The sequence below is a fragment of the Notothenia rossii genome (genome assembly GCF_949606895.1).
Source record: "Notothenia rossii genome assembly, chromosome: 8".
NCBI lineage: Eukaryota > Metazoa > Chordata > Actinopteri > Perciformes > Nototheniidae > Notothenia > Notothenia rossii.
Window position 1 is genome coordinate 32,038,728 of NC_136906.1, and position 26,526 is coordinate 32,065,253.

The following is a 26,526-nucleotide window of genomic DNA, read 5'->3' on the forward strand; positions in this document are numbered from 1 at the left end:
CTCTTTTGCTTTCTGCAACGTCTTTCCTTAAAGTCAGGGGAAGCATCCATCTCAATGGCTAGTCTGCGTGCAATGTCAAGGGATTTCTGAAACCCCTCCTCTCTATACTTACAGAAGAATTCTTTCAGAGAATCGATCATCCTTATGGCAGTGTCCATCGAAATGTTCACTGCTTGCATTGCCTTGCTAACAAACGTGATCTCTGACAATAGATCATACCAAATCAAGAGGCACATCAGAAACTCCATGGTAACAATCTCGCCAGAGAGCGACTTTGCCTCTGAGACTGTTTTGCCGTCTTTTTCCACTTCCTCAAGCTTTTCCAAAGCGTCAAGAATCCCCCCTAACTGGAAACGCACAGCATTGACAGAGTCTATTTTCGCCTCCCACCTGGTTTCACTGAGAGGCTTTAGAGTAATGTCCACAAACTCTTTGAGGATATCCCACCTCTTCACCGAAGCTGAAAAAATGGTGTACAGTCTCTGGATAGTGCCAAAAAAGGTAAGACACACTCTGTTTGATGATGCAGCATCACATAGGAGAAGGTTGAGACTGTGGCTACAGCAGGGGATAAATAGTGCCTCTGGACACTTCTGCTGCACCAAGGCTTGAACACCTTTGTGTATACCTCTCATATTCGAGCCATTGTCATAACTCTGTCCCCTACAATTCTTCAACTCCAACCCCAGGCTATCCAGCACCCCAGTCAGTGTTTCTGTGAGACCTTTACCAGTTGTGTCCTTCACAACTATGAAGCCAACAAAAGACTCATTGATGGTGGCTTTCTTTTTGTCGTCCGTATGAACATACCGGATTATGACTGAGGCCTGCTCCTGCTTTGAAATGTCAGGAGTGCAATCCAACTCCACAGCAAAGTACTTGGAGGCTTTGACCTGGGCACAAATGTTACCAAGTACACAGTCTGCAATTGAATCTAAAAATTCATTCTGAGTGCACCAGGAAAGATATCCTGTGTTTTTTTTAGCCGCTACCTTTCTAAGATGCTCTGCTAGTGTGACATCATATCGTGCTATGACCTCAAGGACACCCAGAAAATTTCCATTTTTAGGATCTCCTAATGTAGCATTCTTCCCCCTCAGTGGCAAGTTCCTTTCTGCGAGAAAGAGTATGCAATCGATCACTCTCGTTAACACGCTTCTCCAGTGTGCCTTTTCAGCTTCTATGGCTTTTTGCAAGGTACTGTCAATTGTCTTACCAAGGCGTAAGCGAGATGTTAATTCTTTCCACAAAAGATACGCGTTGATGTGTAAACCACTGGTTTCATGGTGCTGCAGCGTTTTTGAAAGACTCTGCCAGTTATTATATCCCACCACAAAGCGTGTGTCAACAACGCTAGCTCCACCGAAAAGTTTACACGCAAAACAATACACCTTATTCGTACTTTTAGAATACAGTAACCAATCTCGTGCAACTTTCTCTCCATTTGACATTGTGCGAAAACAATACGCTTTCGAAAAACACCTTCTAGACTTCTCTGATCTTGGATATGGCCCATCAGGACATTTGTGTGGGCCATTTTCAACAACACACTGCCTAAATGAGTCCCCAATCTGATGTGGTGGTGGCCAGTCTGATGGATCTTCTGAGTAAGGCCTTGACTCAGCCCTCTCCTCTTCACCTCTCTGTTCCACAACCTCATCTTCACCTCTCTGTTCGACATTCTCTTCCACCTCATCTTCACCTCTCTGTTCCACATTCTCTTCCACCTCATCTTCACCTCTCGGTTCGACATTCTCTTCCACCTCATCTTCACCTCTCTGTTCCACATTCTCTTCCACCTCATCTTCACCTCTCGGTTCGACATTCTCTTCCACCTCATCGTCACCTCTCGGTTCGACAATCTCCTCAAATTCCACCTCTGTGGTGAGTGGCTCTCCATCTCTGTCTGCACTATTATCCCCAAAAAGGACACAGTGAATAGGTTGGTCAACAGAACTTCAAACCATACTGGACATTGAGTTTTGTGTGGTCAAACTAATAGAACTCCTACTACCTGACATCATCACTGGTCTCATCTCTACTTGATGCCATCGCCGACCTCATGTCTGTCTCATTCACTCCTTGCCTGTGTTCTTTTCCACTAAGATATATTGTCAAACAAACATTATGAAATAGATTTTCCATATTAGTTTTTCCTTATTAATAATATTAAAATAATATTAAGAAATGAATCTGTTGGTATCAAGACCCCTACACTTACACCTAATGTTAGACCTACCTGTTGCCTTCCCCTGTCTTTCCTGAGCCACCATCCTCACACCTGAATAAAATGAATTCACTGTTAAAGCAGCTGTCTAAATTAAATTATTATATCAGCCCAGTGATAAGGCAACTTAATAATAAAAAAAACGACACTATTATGCCGTGTAAGGTTGTGCTGCTGTTGAAAGTACATTCACATTTTGGATTTTAAAAGAACAAATAAAAAACACTATTATGCCGTGTAAGGTTGTGCTGCTGTTGAAAGTACATTCACATTTTGAATTTTAAAAGAACAAATACGGAGAGCTACTTAGCACAGACCTGTAAAGAGATGTGACCCTGTAATAACAGCTTCTGTGTCACCAAACAGATGTATAGCCTGTATGTCTGACAGCACAGCTAACATAGACAGCTAATGGCAGCACAACATATTTAAATGATTCCATGGTTAGCTATGTTTTCCAGCTTCTTGACATTTATTGTGCATGCTACCTTATATTTACCAGTTGTTATTTTACCTTAATACAATTTGGACGTGACATGCATGGGGTTTAACCAAAATCTAAATGTAGCTATCAGAAACATCGGTTTGCATTAAAGCTAGCCGTAAACCACACTTCAGCTGCTAGTGTTAGCAAATACTAGCCAATCTGAGAACAGTCTGTTAACATGAACTGACATTTGCAAGCCTCTTATTTGGTAGCAAATGTGTGCATGATTCCATGATAAACCAGAGTTATTGCATTAGTTATGTTTTCCAGATTCTTGTCATTTATTGTACATGCTACCTCATACTTTCCATGTCAGCGCTGGCGCAGCAACATTGGTTTGCATATTCTAAGCTAGCCATAAACTGTTAGAAATTAAAATCAATGTTTTAATGGGGAAATGTAGTTTAAACATGCCGTCAGTTTTAATGCTCTTTTATACTGAAAAACTAGAAATTCTTGTGCACAAGCAGTTAAGCTTTTAAGCTTTTATTCTGAAAATCCTTCATCTCCGGTTAGCATTTAGCATGTGGCTAATATACGATTTCCTGAAGAGGTGAATTTAGTAGCGAAATGATATGGAGTGGTGCAAACCGAAGCCTACTGATTTAACACTACAACTATAGATGTCGAGATACTACCATGCTGAATATTAAATGAAGGTACAGTTTATTTGAATACATTGTTTACAGACGAGAGTAGCATGTGACAACATCCGGAATGACCGGAAACCAAACGAGCCGAGAAGTATTGTTTAGAGTATTGATTACAGCGTTTAGAATGTGTTAAATGAAAAGTGATGAAAGAGAATATGAGGAGAAACGGCGTGTTAAGCATATATTGAATGTGAAAAGAACCTATCCTCTGTTTAAATGCAATAACGGACATTGGAGACGAGGCGAGCCGGCTGGCGGGGAGGAGCCAGCACACCATATATAAACCACCGGAGGAGAGATCCAGTCTCTTCTCTTCCCTATCGAGGAGCGGATCACAGCTGTTTGTCTGACTGAACAATATTCTGTCTGTAACACTACCGCGCCTTTTTTAATTAAAGTACCCAATTGAACTTTCACAGAGACTCCATTTAGTCTCCTATTTTAAAGCTTCTCTCCTGGTCGGGAGAATAACGAACACAGTTAACAAAACCCACCCACCTTTGGCTGCTACATGCCCAGTGTTAGCATACGCTAGCCAGTCAATATTTCCAAGCACAGACAGACGTCACACTTTAAATCATCCTATTCCTACCTGTTGCCTTTCAACATCCACTTATTTAGCTGTTGTCGCATCCCTTGACACGCCGTCTCCTTTTCCCTCTTTCTTTTTCTATTTTCTGCCCCCGACCGCTTTTTTGGTTTATCCATGATTTCTTTTTGACGTTAACTCACAACGAGCGCCTGCTCCTCAGTGTTCACGGCGTCCCTGCTCGTGCTCCCTCCTCTATGTCAAAATTCTATGATGGAATCTTATGAGATAGGGCGCCCTTCTCTAGCATATTACTCCTCTAAAATGTTTTAAAACCTTAAGGAAATGCAGAAACTATTTAGAAACATAAAGAAAATACCATTTTATTTTTATTTAATTTAATTTTTTTTTTTTACCATCGCTTGTTGGGCGCCCCCACTGGTGTGGCGCCCCTATATGCGTCGCATATAGTGCATACCCACTTTTTGCGCCACTGTAAAAGGCCACTCTGAAACGTGCATTTTTGCTTTATTGGGGGGGTCTGGGGGGGTCCGAAAACCAGTCAGTATATGGTGTGAGGGTTAAGATTAGGGTTAGAACACAGACCACTCGATTCACAACATTACCCTAACCCTAACCCTAACCCTCACACCTCACTGGTTTTCGGACCCCCCCAGACCCCCCCAATAAAGCAAAAATGCATGTTTCAGAGTGGCCTTTTATTGTGGCCAGCCTAAGGCACACCTGTGCAATAATCATGCTGTCTAATCAGCATCTTGATATGCCACACCTGTGAGGTGGGATGGATTATCTCGGCAAAGGAGAAGTGCTCACTATCACAGAATTTTTCAGATTTGTGAACAATATTTGAGAGAAATGGTTATTTTGTGTATATAGAAAATGTTTTAGATCTTTGAGTTCATCTCATGAAAAATGGGAGCAAAAACAAAAGTGTTGCGTTTATATTTTTGTTCAGTGTATATAACAGCTGCACATCACAGACCGGAGTCTCTGCTACTGTGGACCACGAAGGAGGCGATTATCATCCCCATCCCCAAAGACCCTGCATGGCATGGAAATCTCCTCCTCCTGGAAAAATTCTACACCCAGCATATGCTCCCTGTGTTGGCCAGTAGAGAGGAGGACATTTAAATAAACATACTCTTAACACCCTCGGACTCTGCGTTGTGTTTCGTATGTGTGATGGGGTGTTATGCAGAGCGGAGGAAAACAGGACACAGCAGATTGGGATTGTGGTGGAGATGCTGAACAGTTATTTAATTGTTGCATGTAATTATCATTATACTGCGTGCTTCTTAGTTATTCCATCTTTTTTGCTGTAACATGGATCTGTATGTAACTCTATATTTACTTGTTATCTACCACACTTCCTTCTACATCATACACCATCGTTATACATGATGGTGTATATAGGATATATATATATATATATATATATATATATATATATATATATATATATTTGTATACATATCTGTAAATTGTATAATTTTATTTTTCTTATTTGGGATTGTTGGAAACGTCTTTTTGATCTCTCTGTCTATAAACACAAATTGAGTAAGATTGACAATAAAGTTGACTTTCAATTTGAAAAATATATATATTCTTTATGAAAATAGTTGACTTTTGTCAAATGAATCCAAATGAAACGTTGGACTGAACTACAACTACTTCTTTAAATCTCTACGGACTGTTTTTCAGTGGGTTAGTGGAGTTAGTAGTTTTCAGTTCCCTGGACTGATTAACAGCTAAGCTCCCTTTCTCTTTTGTCCACTCAAATACACTTGGCCCTTTCTCTTTTCCATGTGGAAAATGGCAGCTGCATATTCTGCTTTTTTCATCTGGCTCCATGTCTGCTCGTCTACAATGAGAAAATTATATAATTAATTACTAACAATGATTTAAACCTGTTATTACCAATATTCACAAATTCTTCATGTAAACTTAAGAGCACAGCTGTATGTTGAGTATGTCAACTTAGCTTGGTTCATCTTACTGGGGCGCAGCTACATGGATGTCGGTGCAGTCCACAATCATTGTGCAGTTGAAGGCAGAAGTAATTTATTATTGACTCAGAATGAAGCACAACTTCATGTCATACAATACATTGACTTTATTTGTAATAGTGTAACAAAATATGAGCATTGATTAGCAAGCAGGACCTGCAGGAACAGAGAATGGTGATGGATGGAGCTGGGAAGAGAGAAGAATACAGAAAACAGATCAAATATATTATCGGATATTAAAAATTCAATTTCAAAACAAGTGGCCGCTCCTACAGTTTTCTAGTATGTAAAGATGATTTCACATGACCAATGCAAAATATCACACTCAATACATGTGTGTCACTGGGGGGTGCATTGTGCCTTTGCCTTTGATGTATATAAATAATATACCATAACCAAATACTATTACGTACAGTGGAAATCAGGTTGCCAGAGCAGGTCTGTCCAGTGTGCATGTTCCCCAGGGTCTCAGCAGTTACAGGTCAGGTAAAGAAAATAAAAGAGAAAAAGGTCAGTAACAACACTTTAAAGTAACAACACTTTGAATAATTATCTCTTTTAATAATTTTCTCTCAGTAATCACTCAACTACTGTCTTTCCAACAAACAGATTGACTCGCCCTCACTATCATCACAATGAAACACGTCCAGAAGAATGTCATGCAAAGCTGCCTGCCTGCCTGCCTTCCTTCGACTCTCCCTGAACTATGGAATGCCATTTAAGCCAAAATTAAATAAATAAATAAATACATAAATAATTAAATAAATACATATATATATAAATATGCCTATGAAATAAATTCTGAAATAAATAAATGAGGCAATAAATATGTATACATGTACATTTAAATACACATTTATTTATTTCATGGGACTTTTATTTCATAATGACAAATTTATTTATTTATTTCAAGAGACTTTTATTTCATAATAACACATTTATTTATTTCAAGAGACTTGTATTTCATAATGACACATTTATTTATTTCAAGAGAATCGTATTTCATAATCACATATTTATTTATTTCAGATGACTTGTATTTCATAATTACGTATTTATTTATTTCAGGTGACTTGTATTTCATGATGAGACATTTCATGATGAGACATTTCCATTCCTTATATGCAAATGAACGGGGCGTGGTTAGCTCACAGATCCAGAGACCCAGACCAAAGCAACAACACCACACTGACTCCTCGATAAGAGGAAGAAAATGGAGGAGAAGGGCTATAAGGGAAATCTCAGAGTCAGACATCGCATGTAATCTGATACTCTAAATTTCACCCGCCAGAAATGTTCGCTTCTTCTTCTTCGGTGTAAATTGTCCGTTGGAAAACCAGTTGACTTCTTCTTCTCTCGGTTTTTTGGCGGATTGCAAACAACTTTAAGGTGCATACCGCCACCTACTGTACATGAGTGTGAATCATCATATCATTCCATCTCTTAACTCATGGACGTATGATCTAATCCAAAAATAAATAAATAAAAAACATAATAAATAAAACAAAAGAAAACAACAATCTATGATCTTTCCTGACCTAATGTTAGATAATTTTACCTACCCGAGTTTCACTAAAGGTAAACAGTTTCTTTCTGGTAGCTCTTTCTCCCTCTCCTTTTGTTCCCAAAATACCAACCACACTCCATTCCCTCTTTGCCTCTAAAACGTTATCCTTTAGTTTTTCTCTTTCAGCTTTATAGATGTTCCATATTTTCTTTAACTCCACAGTTCCTACACTTGTCACTGTTACTTTTCCCCATGACATGCATCGTACCATTCAAAGCTATTAAATATACAATGTATTCTGGTAACTATCAAAATAAAGACATTGTATAGTGTTAATAACATTATTTTTATTTAATAAATTATACTTAATACAATAATATTACAAAAAAAACCTACATCTAAATAAATATATCATCTAAAATAGATGCATTTGATTTAAAAATAACAAATATAATTCAAAATGTAAAAAGCAACAAAGAAATTATAAACATTCTTTTTCTTGTTAATATCCATTATCTTCTCTGTTATGTATCTTCCGGTCTTTGCCAATCTGGCCAGCATTTCTTGGTCCTCCACGTCTTTCTCGTACAGCCACTGCTTGAAGCAAACTGAAAATAAGAAACAACAATGTTTTAACAAATCGTATTAAATTATGTGATGATAGAACTGCAAACAGAATAGCTGTAACTTTAACTAAATAAATAACTCAGTTACCTCTAATCATTAACCCATGTTTGTATCATTGAGTTAACTCTGTGTGTTGCTGCTAGCATACATAACACCTGACATGGAAACGTTACTCACGGATGGGGATACAGAGCTACTAGAAAGACAGTCGAACCCGGTGCATTGCTCTGTCTGAATGTGGTGCACTTTTGCTAAATGTTTAGACAAATAGCTCGTGCTACCGCCCTTACATGCTAAATTCTTATTGCACTTTTGGCAACGAGCATTTTCCACCTCAAGACCAAGCCCCCAGGAAGTGCGCCGGACTCTGATGAAAATATTCATTGTGTCCAAACGGCGGTACTACAATTTCCTTATCAGTCTGTGACGTCGACCGGCCCAGAAATACTTTTTCCCTTTGACTAACATTGGGAAAGAGACGTCTGTAAATCGGTGGATAATTTCTTTGAAACTAAATAAACTACCCAGTATGAACTATTGTATAGCCCTAGAATCATTAAGTCCTTAAAGTTGTAAAATGCACTAAAAGCCGAATCTAGATTTATTCTCTCTCTCCATTCTTTCTAGTGAGCCGAGAGTGTGTGCTCTGGGGGCGGGGCTTAAGGGGCGCATGCTCTGTGAGCGCACAAACGGGTTCTTCTGCTCTGACAGCCAGGCATGCTGGGTAATCTGTGACGTTTCGCTCTCTCAAAAATTGGGCCATTTTGACTTCATGCACCAATGAGCAGCTCTCATAGGAAAGAACGAGACCCCGCCTCCGACGCTGTATCCAGTTCTTATTATACATCCATGCTCAAGACGGGTAACATAACTACCCTCGGGGCGCTTAGTTCTCTCCGCCATGTGTTTGTGTGCGTGTGTGTGTGTGTGTGTGTGTGTGTGTGTGTGTGTGTGTGTGTGTGTGTGTGTGTGTGTGTGTGTGTGTGTGTGTGTGTGTGTGTGTGTGTGTGTGTGTGTGTGTGTGTGTGTGTGTGTGTGTGTGTGTGTGTGTGTGGCATGCATGTAGCAGGTTCTGTGTGTAAACTGCCCCATCCCCTCGCACACCGACCGGGGAGAGAGATCTCTCGTCGGGATTGGAAAGATCGAAAATAAATCATAGACGCACTTTGTAGTCTTATTGCATATTAGAAACGGAGTTGGCGACAGTAAGACTGCGATATAATGTTTATGTAGATATAATACATATGACATCTATTTTTTAAATGTCTCCAGTACCGATAAAAAGATTGATAACGTTTGACCTTAACGGTACCACGGTCTTTAATAATTCAGCCCCGGGGCCCGTTAATACTGGGGCTCGGTACCCATCCCTAGTTTTAATTATTACATCATCAATATTACATTTCAAATAACCAAGTACTTGGTATCTCACAAAGAGCAAGTTGCTAGTGCTGCTAAGAACATACCTGGTGATGGTGATGATGGTGGCTCTTCGCTGCAGGATCTGGTCGATGTCCTCCTAGCAGAAGCGATTGCCTTCGTCGTTCTCGTCCATGATGGGGGCGTAGGCTCCTTTCCTCAGGAGGTCCTCGATCTCCTTCTTGGAGAACTGCTGGACCGGCTAAAGGCGACGCAGAGAGACATTTACACAAGTGGATTTAGAAAACTCTTTTCAAAAATAAACTAAGCGTACTGCAACAGCGACTGACCCAAAAATGACTTGGCATCTAGAAATATGTTGCCTTCTTTGTTCCCACTCGTGCTCTGCAGGACGGCACGGTCCAGCCCGAGCTTCAGACTAGCTTTATCCAGCATTTCCCTCTCATAGTTTCTAGTGATCAGACGGTACACCTCCACCGCCTTAGACTGGCCAAAACGATGACACCGAGCTTGAGCCTAAAAAATTTAAAGAGGGGTCAAAAGAGCATCATGTGCAGCTGCTGTTCAACGTTTTTAAGCATTAAATGGGAAAATATACACTTAAAGAACATAGGGAATAAACGGAAAGACTGTTGTTGTTGTAGCCCTATTGAACTATCTTTAGGACAGACAGAGCAGATATATATATCGTACCTGCAGGTCATTTTGAGGGTTCCAGTCAGAGTCGAATATCACACAGGTGTCCGCAGCAGTGAGGTTCACAAGCTCTTGATCAGGTGTTTGATGTGGGCTGGCATGATCCTTTCTGCAGCGATAAATAAAGAAAACAAAGAAGACCTTATTAATAATGGTAATGATGGTAACAACAATAATATTAGTATAACTATTTATATAGCACTTACACAATAATTGCAAAGTGATTCTCACAACAAAAATAAAGAACAAAACAATGTCAACAATAAAAAAACTAATGATTATGGGAATGGTAAGAGACAAAGAAATGATAAACATTCTGAGAGGCCGACTACAAAAAGGTAGACTCAATGGCTCTTGATGACATCAATGAGCAGTCCCAAAACATGCTGCTGTATCAAAAGAAATAGGTCCTGATTTCTTCTATTTAGTGTTGGATGATTTGTTGTATTGATTGCTGATGGATGTTAAGATATGTTTTACGATTAAAACAAAAAGATTATTGTAATTGGAATCAAAAAGTTTACAAATCGTAGTTTTAATAAAATGACTAGCAATATAGGGTTTATTCAACAGCGGTAAAGCATTAAGTTGCTAAATTAACATACACTGAACTGTAAAACGTACCACTATTTAGGAAATGACCTGATCAGAAGGATTGACTAGCAAGACAGCAAAGAGGTGGAGGAGTTCTCTGTCATGTACAACCATTGGTAGATGTTACACCTGAAAGAAAGATAAGGAAATAAGACAACACAGGAGGAGAAACACCTTCTTAAGTAAAAGACCAAATCATGTCAAGCTTTACATCTTTCAGTCTTTATAATGCACTGTTGGAAATGACATTCCAAATGCTAAATTCAAACTCAATACCATAAATAACTGGTTACCAAAGTGTTTTACCTGATAGAACACGTTCCACACGGAGCAGTAACCATCCGGCTCGGCCTTTTGCTGCATATCATCTCCTCCCTCTCCACTGTTTCCAGTAGATCTCTACCGCCTCTGTCCAATACAACAGAAATGCCCCAAAACAATCATATTAAAAAAGTTAAAAACAATAACTTGCTTTTGGAATTCAAATGTATTAGAATCTCACCTTTTTCCTGGATGTCAGGAAGGCGTTCCCTTCAAGTCCGCAACCAGTCATAGCATAGGAGTTCAAATGCAAAGCCTGAACGATGACAAGAGCGAGACTTACATTTTACAAGATAAATAATACCAGAGCAGTGTGTACGACATGCAGAGAGCAGATCAAATCCCTGAAAGACTCACACACTTTGGTGATGTCCTCATCTGATAATGATGTGTTGGAGATTTGGAGGATGTTTAAAACCAACCTCGTCTCCGCGTGTCGTTTGGTAAGCTGGGTAAATTCGTAAAAAGGAAGGGATTAAGAAACACCAGAATGCAAGTTAAACAATAATCTTGTTTTAATGATAAAAAGTAACAATACAAATACAAATACAAAGGAAGTACTTCCTGCTCTTCCTCCAATCTCACGGATCTGGTCAGTTTGAAGAAAAGAAGAGACTGGTCTAAAGAAAACATAGGCTTATATCCAAAACCCCAGGAGGAGCTATGCGGCTGCCCCCCCCCCCCCCCCCCCCCCGAGGGGTCCTCCACTTAGAAAAGACAGCCAATCAGCGCGAGCCAGAGGCGACCCTTACATTCGAGATAACAAACCCCTCCTTGCAAGTTTCACATACTTTTGGCATTTTATAAAGATAGTTTTAAGATATCGTTTTTTATAGTTGGATTATACAAATAACACATGTGAGTTACCTTAACCTCAAACAATAATAACAAGAGGAAAACATCAGCTCTGATCTCAAGCAGTAAAAAAGTACCGCACACTCATTTAGCCTGCAACTCTTCCAGACACTTGAGCTATTGTTCTTTAAAAATATTCCCTGCAGAATCTTTATTTCAAATAAAAGGTTTCACATTGCATATTTCCAGCTTCCTTTACACATACTGTTATTATTAATACAAAGTAATCAACCACACACATCTATTTAAAACAAGTAGATTTCCCTGATCATTTGACATGCTGCAAATCTCAGTAAGAATGTCCCCTCCCCCAGCTCTCTCGTCCCTGTCATAAAAGCTGCTTCCATTTCATAAAGAGTAATAAAACATGTTTAAGCTAATCTCTCCACAATGTTTGTAGCCCTCCAGTACCCACATATGAAAGAATAAAAGCAGAGGAATCAAAATAAAACACCAATACAGGAATAGTTGATAAATGATTATACAGTAAGGAATACACACACATATTCTCTATGAAGTGACCCTTGTTATAGGTCCGAATGTCCTGTCCCCTGAAAGTCATGAGTTTTGGTTGATTAACAGAAGTTTAATTGTTCTTGTGGCTTAATGGCTTCCCTGAATTTCCCTTCACCCCAAAGTCAGCTTACTAGGAATGAATACATTTTATTGATAAGCTCAAAAGGACGTTTATCTTGGTTACTGCTGGGTGACCCAAGTCTCAAGGCCTGCAGGATGTGTAGGAGATAAACATTAATTCTACAAGACTTTAACTACATTATCTGAAAATGTATCTGGGAATTCCCCTGTTAATTGCAAGGACTATTGATAATTAACAGAGAGACCCTAGGGGCCTCTTCTTGGTATCTGCTAGACAGAAGTCACTCAATGCAGAAATCACAAGTTTAACACACATTCTATATAAGGTGACATTAAAATGAATATACCAGATTGAACTTTCCTGCCATAACACGTTACTTTAATACTTCAAATAACTCAAATAATACTTCAGATGTTTCATTTTTAGCAGCAAAGTAACATTACTCAAAGTATATGTTGGACCCAACTCATGTACAGTATGTTTTGCATCTCCTCAACAATGGTCTGTATAGTTGAGTAGAAACAAACTGTCCCTAGAGTTTCAGGTAGATTAACAAAGAAAAGTTTGCAATGAAGCACAAAACCCCTCTTTGTATTAAGCTAGCTGCCACAGAAAGTACAGCTTAACATGCTAACCTGGTAGAGTTAGCTAACGTTAGCTAACTTCATGTCCAACTAAAAACCTCTAACGTACATTACATTGACGATTTTAAACACAACTTAACTCTCTCAACTTGTAAAATAACATTAATTTAAAGAGCCTGTACCCAACAACTGTTGTGCAATGAAATAGTGGGCTACTAGTAATCTCGAACCGTCAGTTTAAAAAAGAAAAAGCGATACCGTTCCGATAAATATCAATAATTGCGAACATCGCGGGAAAATTCCTTCGACTCATTTTGAGGTTTTGGGGGAAGCCGGAAGTGACGTCAATGCGGGAACGCTTCACTGTGCGGCGAGAGAGCCAAACACGGACAAAGTGTGTTGTCATGCGTAGAAATTGTGAATTACTGAGTTTAGGCACGTTAATAACATTTTAATGAAGTTGACTACAGTATATTCATATTTGTCAGTGCTTTCATGTCAATTCGGCGAACATAAACATAAATGATCGTGGTGAAGATGATGATTAAATTAGGATTGAAAATCGGTAGTGAGAGCTGCTGAATTTCCTCCCGTCGGATCTGATATAAAAACAAATCGATTATTTTTGTAAACTCAAGTGGATGAAACTACATTTATTAGTGCTTTCATGTCAATTCGGCGAACATATGATACATTAAATGATCGTGAGGATGATGATTTAAAAATCTTTTGTTTGAGCCGGTCTGCATTTCCTGATGAGAAAACAAACCTTAGCTTTTTGTAGTTGCAGTCAGTGGTGTAGTGGGCGTTGGACGAGGGGGTACGCCGTACCCCCACTTATTTGAAGCATGATTTCTTTTTTTAATAGTCTAATAAATCTAAAATCATTGCCAGTGTTATCAGTTGCAAGTGTGTGTTTGTTGTAATAATGACGAAAACATAATAGGCAGATTTCACAGTAATTATAATAAAAACGTAGCTCAAGCATTTATGCAACTTGATTTGAAGCGTGTGTTTGTGAGGGGCAGAACTGTGTGTGTAGGGTGACCAGGTGTCCCGCACTGTGCGGGACTGCACACACAGCATTTTTATTATTTGTCCCGCGTCCCACACATTGAGACTATGTCCCGCATTTGAGTGATAGTCGCGCAGAAAGGCCGGATTGGTTCGCTGACAGCCGGCACCGCCCTTTATTATTATATTGTCTAAACGGCATCATGTAAGTTGCGCTGACAGGCGACACAGAGGTCCCCAAGGCCCCCCCCCCCCCCCCCGTTGACAGTTCACGAGCGCGTCCATAGTGTCTCCCGTCCACCCACCACCCCGTCCACCCAGTAAAAACATCCCCACCCCACTACACCACTGGTTGTAGTAGTACACCAACATGGATTAAACGTGTGTTTTTTTTTACCACAATGTTGGGGAAATTAATGGATAAAATGCACGGATTATTATTATTATTATTATTATTATTATTATTATTATTATTATTATTATTATTATTCCCACTCCGATCGGGACACTAGGTCCACCGTTTCCCCGCAGCGAGGCTCCCCCCGTTGACAGTTTACATGGGCTGGGCTGGGTGCAGTGGCGGACTGGCCATCGGGGCCGGTACCGAAGTGAGCCGGTCGGATAAGTCACTAGCACATCCCCCACTCCCCCCATTGACAATTTACTAGTGGTACCGAAGTGGGCCGGTCGAGAGTCCCGGGCTGATTTTTAGTCCCAGTCCACCACTGGCTACATGACCGTATGATCGCCCATATTGACGCACCTAATTCCTAAACTTCTAACAGATACAACATAAACCGATCCTTCAGCCTCATATGAGCTCTCAGACACGTTCAAAATTAAACTGTCATCGCTGTCTGAGCTTGCTGCTGTGTGCCCCATCGTGCGTTTACATGCAGATGCTGGGATCCTGAACGGTGCAGCTGGAGCGCTGTGCCCGCATTGACATCACCCATAATTTGGCGGGACTTGAAGAATCCCCGAGAAGATCCAGGAAATGGTCAACATTGAAGGGCAGATTAATGGTTATCAAAGTACAACTATCCAAAATCAGTTCAGTAACGGTTTTCAAGGGGACAATATTTACTCAAATTGATGGGTTTGGATGATGGGGGAAAATCGTGTCACAGGCTCTTTAACATACCCTTAATAACTACATCACGTTTTTCAGGGGCAACACAAACTGCAGAAAACGTTAGCTGCTAACTGTTGTTAGCTAAGACAGCTAGCTCGTAACAATAGCCTCCTAGCAAACTTAAAGTTACGTTAACATTAACTTAACGTTGTAAGAAAGCAAAACGAACCTTCGAGAAATATTTTACTCTCAGACTGGATGTAATTGTGTAGCGTTGCTTACCAACAGAAGGACTTTTAGCTGTTTCCCAGTGGAGACTAGAGAGAGCTTTCAGAGCGGTTGCTCTCAGAAGAGCAGCATTGGGCGGCCAGATAAGACCAGAGAAGAACCATTTAAGCACCAGAAAAGCACAAGAATGGTTCTTGAACCGGTTTGGTTTATTGGCAGTTTGCAAACCACTTAAGAGTACTGGAGTGTGAAACAAAAGCTATTGAGTCAGTGTTGTGGTGCTGTTGCTTTGGTCTGGGTCTCTGGATCTGTGAGCTAACCACGCCCCGTTCATTTGCATATAAGGAATGGAAATGTCTCATCATGAAATGTCTCATCATGAAATACAAGTCACCTGAAATAAATAAATGCGTCATTATGAAATACAAGTCATCTGAAATAAATAAATATATCATTATGAAATACGATTCTCTGGAAATAAATAAATGTGTCATTATGAAATACAAGTCTCTTGAAATAAATAAATGTGTCATTATGAAATAAAAGTCTCTTGAAATAAATAAATAAATTTGTCATTATGAAATAAAAGTCCCATGAAATAAATAAATGTGTATTTAAATGTACATGTATACATATTTATTGCCTCATTTATTTATTTCAGAATTTATTTCATAGGCATATTTATATATATATGTATTTATTTAATTATTTATGTATTTATTTATTTAATTTTGGCTTAAATGGCATTCCATAGAGCAGGAGTCTGTTCTGGTGTCTCGTCTGGTATCTCTGTAGTTTTCCTAGCCTGCTGTGTAGACAAAACTTGCATAATATTACTCAGAGTTCTGACATATTCATCCACTTCTATTTGTCTAATATCTAAAACTGGACCACTCCCTCCTTGGAGAAGGCCCAAGCTTCGGCATACCTCTTGTTATGAGACCTATTGTTGACTACATTTTATTATTTATTAACTACAACGTCACTGAAATCAACATATCTGTATAATCATGACACTCCCTCCTTTGAGCATAAAATGCTCAATTAATATTGCAATGATTACCGTATTATGAACATGACATGTAAAACCCATAACGTTGCATTAAATTAATATAAATTCTCCGTGTACCCACAAGGCGTACAAAAATATCATATGATGTATGGCTTTCTGATGGCATAAATGCATATTCACAAAACATTTTCCATTAGCACTTCTAATAGTTTACTTGTTTCAATAATGGCTTTTGTCATGGTATTATGCATCATCGTTGCTGCAAAAAACAATACCCCTGGTGTCGCTAATGCGTCTCAATAATTCTAGGATTAGAAGATTGGTTGACACTGCTGAACTAACATATGATAAAATAATCTTTCTCCAAACTGGAGGGAAAATATGAACTATTCTCACAGAGAGTGACCTGCATGAAGGGCTGGTGCCCCTCACTCAAATGAGATATTGCCTTACGCACTACACTATAAATCAGTATAGTTACTCAAGAATAAATAAATAAAGACTGATTCTTGAAACTGTTGTAAAAACCCTACAACTTCTTCATCCAAGCTCTTAATTAGTGTTATGTTATTTAATCTGCGGCTCATGCCTTAAAACAGATACTTCAGACCGATTATAAAATTGTGTTTATGAGAAAAATGTAATCCGACTCCATAAATCACATAATTGTTTGATTGAAAACTGCACTTCCACTAAGAATAAATGAAGTTCCCCTTTAAACACAGCCCTGGTCTTCTGACAGGGTCTATCTATGTACTGGCTGGACAATGTTGGGCCAGTCTCTGTCGCTCCGTCACAGTTCTCCCGCTAACAGTCACTCTCTAGTTCAGCTGGGTTCTTGTTGACTTCTTCACTGGTTTGAGACAAGCGACCCTATTGGAACACCTCCCTTTGTAGCCAGACTTCACCACAGCAGAATCGAGTTTCTGTTTTCAGGTCTGGACAGCTTCACGTCAGGTGTATCGCCGCCCCTTGCATATTTTGGGTGGAAGCCCGTCTTCTTGACCTCACTAGTTGTGTGGACACAATAGTTTTCTGTGTGGGGGAACAACATCACTCGTAATGTATTTTCCTTCTCATAATTACAAAAATAGTCTGCTAAATGTTCTACTCTGCTACTTCTAATCTGTGGATGCTCTATGTGTAAATGCAATATTCTACTCACTATCTTTTAAATAACATTCAACCTCTCCCTCCTGTGGTGACATATGTGGCTCTATGTAGCTGGATTTCAAAATACTCTAGTGCTGAAGATGCATCACCTGATGGTCTGGTCCTCTAAGCTTCCTCATTGTTGTGGTTGATACCAGGCTGTCAGTGGCATTTGGTTCATGTTTGGAAATCCTGTACGTCTTTGACATCTCTGGGACCCCCTGCCTCCGTCGTCATCATGGAAACTGCATGGTGGGCCGTTGTTTGGTGCATGTGGTGGGTATTTCATTTGTTGTTGTGGACAATAATAATAATAATAATAATAATGGCTTTAATTTATAAAGCACTTCATATTTGCATTCAAATCCCGAAGTGCTAACATCGTAAAAAGAATAAAAAGCAATAAATAAAAATAAATAAGTAAAAAGAATAAAATAAGATAAAAGGGTGATAATAAATAAATAAAAAGTCTAGGGAAAGGCTCTATTGAAGAGGTGGGTTTTGAGGCCTTTTTTAAAAACCTCCACGGTCTGTGATGCTCTCATGTGGTCGGGGAGAGCGTTCCACAGGCTGGGGGCAGCCGAGCAGAAGGCCCGGTCTCCCATGGTACGGAGCTTAGTCCTCGGGGGTTTGAGGAGGTTTGAGTTGCTGGAGCGGGTGGTCCGCACGGAGGTAAGGGGGGTGAGGAGTTCCTTGAGGTATGGAGGGGCTGTTCCATAGATACACTGGTGTGTGAGGACGGAGACCTTGAATTCGATGAGAAGTTTAGCTTCATCCACGCCTGTATCTCTAGCCCAATGGCCCAGCTGATTGCATATGTAGCATCCCTCGAACCGGAGAACTTTTCCTCTGCCTCCTCGGAAACCTCCTGGTTGTTGGTTCTCCATCTGATTCTCTGGCACTATCTGAGATTCAACTGTTTGAGATGTCTGCCCTGCATTCTCTGGTTGTTCCTGAGCTTGAATTGTTGGAGGAATCTGCCCTGCCTTCTCTGATGTAGCTGCCATTTGCCTTGCCGCTTTCTTGTTTTTATTAGCTTCGGTATCTTTCTCAGCCATTTGTATCTTCAAGAGTCTTAGTTGTAATGTTTTAATTTCTTCGTCTTTTTCCCTCTGGGTTGCTTGGTATTTCATATCGTGGTAAATGAGATGTTGTCTCCATTCTTCAATGGGTATAGCGTCTAATGCCACCACATCTCCCAGGCTTGCCTGCACTGATTGGGGAAGGGCGTTAATGACCGCGTTCTTCCACAGCATTACGACAGACGGTGAAACGTCGTGTCGTTCTCCAGTGCAGTCCTCCCACACTCCTTCACATCTCTTCAGGAAGGCATACATGTCTTCCCCCGGTTCTTTTCTCAGGCTGTTGAGGGCATGTAAACTCCGTGTTGTTGGGTAGATTTGACGAATGGCAGCCCAATACCTCGACCTGACTTTGTTGAAGAAAATGTAATCTGGAGAGTTGGTGCATTTGGCCTTGGAATCCACTGCTCTTGCCTCTAGTCTTCCTTCTATCCGTCCAAGCAGTGCCCTCATGTCTCCCAAGCACAGGTGGTCTTGGACTGTGTATTTCTCCAGATCATTCACCCACTTCTGACCTCCTTGTGTAAGTGGAGGTAGTTTTGCCGCTAATGCTTCCATGTCTCTGTGAGTCCATGATTGGTATTTCAATCCTCCTTCTCCAGCCGCTATCACCGGTAGCGTGAGTGTTGAGCAGTTCTTGAGTCTTCCAGCTTATGTTACGGTTGTGGTGTCTGGAGAACCTTCGCCTTCTCTTCCCTTGAGTTGTGCTTCCATACTTTTGCTGAGTTCTTCCATCTTTCTGTTGAGCTCCTCTTCCATCTTTCTGTTGAGCTCCTCTTCCATTCTTATGCCTAGTTCTTCCAATCTTCTGTTGAGCTCACCAGATAGGAGTTTTACCTCATACTCCAAGTCTTTGACACGTGTAGCTGTGGGGAGACCGTCCAACTCCAATACTCCTCCTAAAACACCTAGAGTTGGAGCTTGTATTGGGGGTTGAAAGAAACTGTATTCTTCTGTCATGTAGGGAGGAGGTGCATCTGTCAGGCTTGGAAGGAGCTTTGAAGGTTGGATTACTGGAGCTTCTATTGTCTTTTCTTTCTTATCTTCCTTTGCTGTGAGCTCTGCTCCTTGAGCCACATACATGCTGTTTGTTGATTCTTGGCTGACATATTTTAAATGGAGTACCAGACTTGTAACTCTAGATTTTCTTTTTTCAGCTCTGTTTATAGCACTTTTAGCAGGTCCATACCAAGGGGGTTGTCCGGCTTTGATCCATGCTTGTTGTTTTCGCAGGTATTCTTAATTTTCATGGTCAATTACTGCTTTTCTATGGGCTTTCGTTGGTGCTGGTTGATCACCAGCTGGATACAGTCCTCTCGTTTGCCATTGTTCCAACAGTTTCTCCATGTGGTTCCATGTCTTTTGTCTAAGATTTGGAACTGTTATAGCATCTGATCTGATTTTTATCCTTCCCTTGATATCTGCTGTTGAGCCTAGTCCTTGCTCTCACGGAGACCTGGATCACTCCATCCAACACATCCACCCCAGCAGCTCTCTCCACAGCATATTCCTTCTCCCATACACCCAGACCCTCTGGCAGAGGAGGTGGCACTGGTCTCCTGCTCTCTCCCAAATGGAGCTTTTCCCTCTTCAAGCTACCTAATTTCACTCCTTCCACCTTTGAATTCCATGCCGTCACAGTAACCCATCCTATACAATTAACCATTGTTGTTCTCTACCGTCCACCAGGCGCCTTGGGGGACTTCTTGGAGGAGTTAGATAATCTCCTCTCACACATCCCTGAAACTGGCCCTCCCGCTGTACTTCTCGGCGATTTCAACCTCCAGACAGGGAAGATATCTGAACTAACATCTCTGTTAACCACCTTTGCTTTCTCACTGTCTCCATCCCCACCAACTCATAAAGCTGGCAATGTCCTTGATCTCATATTCTCAAGGAACTGCTCTACTTCTAACCTCTCTGTAAACCCGCTCCACACCTCCGATCACTTCTTCATTTCATTCTCTCTACCCCTTTCCAAACATAACAACCTCATCTCTTCTAACTCTGCTCCTGTCCGCCGTAACCTCCGTTCCCTCTCCCCCTCTACCTTTACCTCATCGGTGCTCTCAGCCCTCCCTTCCTCTGACTCGTTCCAACTCCTGCCTCCAAACGCTGCTGCAAAAACTCTCCTCTCGACTCTCTCATCCTCTCTGGACTTTCTCTGTCCTCTCACATCGCGGCCGGCTCGTCAGTCCCCTCCTGCTCCCTGGCTAAATGATGCACTGCGTGCTAATAGAACCATCCTTCGGGCAGCAGAGCGGAAATGGTGGAAATCCAAACACCATGACGACCTCCTAACCTATCAGGCTCTCCTCTCCTCTTTCTCTGCTTCCATCTCTCAGGCAAAAAGCACTTTCTTTCAAGATAAGATCCAATCTTCCTATTCCAATCCCAAAAAACTATTTTCTATCTTCTCCACCCTCTTGGACCCCCCCAAAGCACCTCCCCCCTCCTCCCTTCTGTCAAGCGACTTTGTTAACCATTTTGAAAAAAAGGTTGATGATATTCGCTCTTCTTTTTCTGACTCACCTTTACTCACCGCTGGGTCACCAGACCCTCCCTTCACCCACACACTGACCTCCTTCTCCCCTCTCTCTCCAAGTGAGGTTCTTACCCTCGTTACCTCTGCCCGTCCTACCACCTGTTCTCTGGACCCTATCCCCTCAAACCTCCTTCAGACTATCGCTCCTGATATTCTACCATTTCTCACCCATTTCATCAACACTTCTCTAACTTCTGGTCACTTTCCAAACAGTCTCAAGGAGGCAAGAGTAAACCCTCTCCTAAAGAAACCCACTCTCAACCCGTCTGATGTTATTAACTACAGACCCGTCTCTCTCCTCCCGTTCCTGTCTAAAACACTTGAACGCGCTGTCTTTAAACAACTCTCCTCTTATCTCCATCAGAACAACCTTCTGGATCCGCACCAGTCTGGTTTCAAGGCAGGTCACTCAACAGAAACTGCTCTCCTTGCTGTCTCTGACAAACTGCACACTGCTAAAGCAGCCTCCCTCTCCTCTGTCATCATCCTTCTGGACCTGTCTGCTGCATTCGACACGGTGAACCATCGGATCCTCCTTCGCACTGTCCAAGAACTTGGAGTTTCAGGCACTGCACTTTCCCTCCTCACCTCATACCTCAACGACCGCACCTACAGGGTTACTTGGAGAGGGTCCGAGTCCGACCCTTGTCAATTAACTACAGGGGTCCCTCAGGGCTCGGTTCTTGGTCCCCTCCTCTTCTCCCTGTACACAACCTCGCTCGGGTCTGTCATTAGCCCGCATGGTTTTTCATACCACTGCTACGCTGACGACACCCAACTAATTCTGTCCTTTCCCCGCTCAGAGACCCAGGTCGTCGCACGCATCTCTGCTTGCCTAGCAGACATCTCTCGGTGGATGTCTGCTCATCACCTCAAGCTCAACCTTGACAAGACTGAACTGCTCTTCCTTCCGGGAAAAGATTGTCCCACTCTTGACCTAACAATCAACATCGGCACCTCTGTTGTTTCCCCGACTCAGACTGCAAGGAATCTGGGTGTGGTCCTAGATAACAAACTGTCCTTCACTGCAAACATCGCTGCTACAACCCGCTGCTGCAGATACACGCTTTACAACATCAGGAGGATACGTCCCCAGCTGACCCAGACATCAGCGCAGATTCTGGTCCAGGCTCTCGTCATCTCACGCCTAGACTACTGCAACTCCCTCCTGGCTGGTCTACCTGCATGTGCCATCCGACCTCTGCAGCTCATCCAGAATGCAGCGGCTCGTCTGGTCTTCAACCTTCCCAAATTCTCCCACACCACACCGCTCCTCCGCTCCCTTCACTGGCTTCCAGTAACTGCTAGAATCCACTTCAAGACACTGGTACTTGCGTACATTGCTGCGAATGGATCTGGCCCTTCCTACATCCAGGACATGGTTAAACCGTACACCCCAGCACGTGCACTCCGCTCTGCATCAGCCAAACAGCTCGCTGCACCCGCACTGCGAGGGGGACCCAAGTTCCCGTCAGCAAAAACACGTGGGTTTGCTATCCTGGCTCCAAAATGGTGGAATGAGCTCCCCATTGAAATCAGGACAGCAGATAGCTTACACATCTTCCGACGCAAACTGAAAACTCATCTCTTTAGACTCCACTTCGAGCGATAAAATTACTAACAAAGCACTTATATACTAATAAAGGGCTGGCTTTCTAAATGCCAGTTGAGTAGCACTTGAAATGTTTGGCTCTATGAAACCTGATGTACTTATATGATTCTGTTTTCTTAAAGGTTGTATCTTCCTGGTCGAATGCACTTATTGTAAGTCGCTTTGGATAAAAGCGTCAGCTAAATGCAATGTAATGTAATGTAAATGTCTAGTCTCAACTTAGTTTGTTTTGGTGACATGTTCTCTAATTATTTATTAACTTATCAAAGATGAAGCACTAATCTTCTGACTAGCACCTTCGTTGCTGTTCGTCCGAACTTTAAATCTTTTTTTTTTTTTTTTAAGTTGCTCAAGGTTTTATTATTTTATTTTTTTTAAGTTATAGAATTTTTTATATATTTTTTATAGGTAAAATATTAATAAGGTTAATTATTATATAAAAATTATGCAAATTTAAAATATGAAATGTTAAAATAAAGTTGTACCGTGTATGGTTTTGACTTTGAAATATGAATATGGTTCAAATCCAAATCTCCTGTGTGCATACCGAAATGTATGAAATTATGCTAATGTCAGTACTTGTGTTAGCTTCAATAAATTGGTGTTTGAAAAAGTATTATGTAAAGTTTCTTCTCTTATAATTAGAAACCACTTGCAATTCTATCTTGGCGATCAAGCATGTGTTTATTTATAACACTTAAAATTATACTTCACAATGTTATGGTGTTTCTTCTATTTGTGTAATAATTCTGTACTACCACCAGAGTGCGCTATTTTAATTTCCAGCTTAATCCACTAGGGAATAGCTGTTGCAAAACTGACTTGTTTTTAACAAGGAGAAACTTAGTTTCCTTAAAAATATCTTTAAAATAGCAAGAACATTACACTATGGTTAAACACAGCACATAAACGCCAAAACACATTTGCAAACAAGAATATTCACAAAACCACCAATACACATTTACCAGCAGAAGTACTTCCAATAGTTCTAACTCTAACAAGAAGTATGATGTTCTTTAGAAGATGGAATGCCTAGCCTCAGTGTGTTAAAGCAAACAGAGTACTTCAATTAGCATTTCATGAAATGGCGACTGCCGTGTGGTTCACTGTGAACATGAGGTCAAGACAAGATCGCAACTGGTTTTCCAACCTTTGACCTGAAGAACAAAGGGATTTGAGAAAACACCTGGAGTTGAAATAATGGTGGGCTGATATTTTGTCTAGTAAATTCAACACACAACACTCTAGTTTAAAATAACATTTCTATTTAGTTTACAATGATAAATGGGCCATATACCCTTACGTCATAGCCCTCTAAATGTTTTGACTTTAAGAGCCAGTATGGTCATCTCTTCTGTTTAAACACGCTATTATGGGACAAAATGGGACGCTATCCAAACACAATCAGAAGAATATCGTCTATCTAACGCACGAATGTCGCACTTCCTGCCGTAATCCACAACGCAATGTCTTTTTGAAAACAGAAATAAAGTAACCACTGAAAGCTTCAAACTCCTCAGGCCTTTTCCTTGAAAAATGACTTTTTTAAAACAGCCTCACACTGTTGTTAACACAAAACACTCACTCCAATAACCTTAGCTTCAAACTTTGGCTGTGTCTTTGCCTCAAGCAGTCCCGACTGCTTAATGGCCTAAAACCATTCACGTTAACTTAAAACGCAACAAAAGACACCTATAGAAGTGATTGGCCTCTAGCCGACATGTAATAACAGACAAACGAATAGCCTGCAGGGTTAAATAGAACAAAAGAAATTGAACTCACCCTGCCTGTGACAAAGCAACGCCACGTGTGGTAGGATACCAATGTTTATCAATTTAGGCTTGTTTTAACTTAAATTTAGGCAGTCTTTCTCAGGAGTCCAACTTACCAGACAGACACACACTCCTATTGTTCACTATGTAATCTATTGAAGATACTTCTTTAACTTTCTGTATGGGCCCGAGTGTATGTCTGCCAGCATTGTTCAAGCTCCTTTGAAAACTGCAACTGCTCTCCCAGTGAAACGAGATCACGTCCGGGTCCCCAATTGTTAAATATGTTCTTTATTCTCGCGTCCAGGAGAGAAGCTTTAAAATGAGACTAAATGGAGTCTCTGAAAAGATTCAAATGGGATACTTTAATTTAAAAAAGAGCGGTAGTGTTACAGACAGAATATTGTTCCGGCAGAAAACAGCTGTGATCTGGCTCTCCTGAGCAAGAAGAGAAGAGGGCGAATCCCTCGTCCGGTGCTGCTATATATATCCTCTGCTGGCTCCTCCCCGCCAGCCGGCTCGCCTCGTCTCTAATGTCCGTTGTTGCATTTAAACAGAGGATTGGTACTTTTCACATTCAATATATGCTTAACCCGCCTTTTCTCCTCATATTCTCTTTCATCACTTTTTATGTAACACATTCTAAACGCTGTAATCAATACTCCAAAATATACAAAAATATGGTTTGGTTTCCGGATGTTGTCACATGCTACTCTCGTCTGTAAACAATAATGTATTCAAATAAACTGTACTTTCATTTGATATTCAGCATGCTAGTATCTCGACATCTATAGTTGCAGTGTTAAATCAGTAGGTTTCGGTTTGCACCAGTCCATGTCATTTCGCTACTCAATTCACCTCTTTAGGAAATCATATATTAGCCACATGCTAAATACTAACCGTAGATGAAGGATTTTCAGAATAAAAGCTTCACTGCTTGTGCACAAGAATTTCTGGTTTTTCAGTATAAAAGAGCGTTTAAACTGACGGTATGTTTAAGCTACATTATACCATCAAAACATTGATTTTAATTTCTAACAAGCACAATACAAAAATAGCAACAACAACTATAGAAAAGAAAAACTGAACATAAACAATGGCACATATGGTGTTAGCAAACAATAGCTCTAGCTAATGCTATAGCTAGCTAGTTAGCCTCCATAAAAGCATGGGTTGTCGAACATAAATGTAAGGATAAAATAGACTTCTTTGTTAGAAGTGAGCTTTAGAACAGATAGGGACACAACGCTTTGAAGGATTATTTGAATTATTTGAAGTATTAAAGTAACGTGTTATGGCAGGAAAGTTAAATCTGGTATATTCATTTTAATGTCACCTTATATATATTCATGTGTGTTACATTTGAAGGGACAAAGTATATTTTCCCTCCCCAATATATTGAGGTGAAGTCTTTGTGTTTAGAGAATGATGGGAGCAGTGGACATCCTAATTTGGGGATAGCTCCAAGACTCTGGAATGTTCCCCTCATAAAAGAAGAGGGTGCGTTACACATGCTTGGGGCAAATATGTGTGTTTTCATTGCAGTAAATATATGTGCTACATGATTACTGTTCAACTATACCTCTGTTCTTATTCTTTCATGTGTGGGTACTAAATGGCTACAAACATTGTGGATAAATTAGCTTAAACATGTTTTATTACTCTATATGAAATGGAAGCAGCTTTTATGATAGGGACGAGAGAGCATTTTCAGCATGTCAATTATCAGGGAAATCTACTTGTTTTCAATGGATGTGTGTGGTTAATTACTTTGTATTAATAATAACAGTATGTGTAAAGGTAGCTGGAAATATGCAATGTGAAACCTTTTATTTGAAGTAAAGATGTGAACAATAGCTCAAACAAATGGAAAGGCGGTAGGACAAATGAGTGTGTTCTCTATATTAGGCCTGTGTGAAGTTTGACTATTTGAAAAGCATCTCTAATAC

General features: G+C 40.6%; 1 protein-coding gene and 1 long non-coding RNA gene across 8 annotated transcripts; both read right to left on the reverse strand.

Moving 5' to 3' along the window:
- Positions 1-415: 415 nt before the first annotated feature.
- Positions 416-4,342, reverse strand: LOC307017249. Its single transcript, XR_013802086.1, has 2 exons — positions 3,960-4,342; positions 416-2,281 (listed from the first exon to the last, which is right to left on the reverse strand). It is a non-coding gene; the product is annotated as an uncharacterized lncRNA (long non-coding RNA).
- Positions 4,343-6,843: 2,501 nt separating this feature from the next.
- On the reverse strand, positions 6,844-20,218 carry LOC307016365 (uncharacterized protein). Of its 7 annotated transcripts, none has more exons than XM_079645449.1 (9): positions 11,610-20,218; positions 11,410-11,496; positions 11,230-11,304; positions 11,034-11,135; positions 10,758-10,856; positions 10,131-10,242; positions 9,767-9,953; positions 9,524-9,678; positions 6,844-8,038 (listed from the first exon to the last, which is right to left on the reverse strand). In XM_079645449.1, the coding sequence occupies exon 1, from the start codon at positions 19,204-19,206 to the stop codon at positions 18,037-18,039; it is 1,170 nt and encodes a 389-aa protein (XP_079501575.1). In that variant the 5' UTR covers positions 19,207-20,218; the 3' UTR covers positions 6,844-8,038; positions 9,524-9,678; positions 9,767-9,953; positions 10,131-10,242; positions 10,758-10,856; positions 11,034-11,135; positions 11,230-11,304; positions 11,410-11,496; positions 11,610-18,036. The 7 variants fall into 7 exon arrangements, with proteins under 7 accessions (XP_079501575.1, XP_079501571.1, XP_079501573.1 ...); XM_079645445.1 differs by having other exon boundaries at positions 11,230-11,326; positions 11,406-11,496; XM_079645447.1 differs by having other exon boundaries at positions 11,410-20,218.
- Positions 20,219-26,526: the final 6,308 nt, after the last annotated feature.

Coding starts and splice junctions, on each gene's coding strand:
- LOC307016365 (XM_079645449.1), bottom strand. CDS start 19,206: ATGGAAGCATTAGCGGCAAAACTACCTCCACTTACACAAGGAGGTCAG.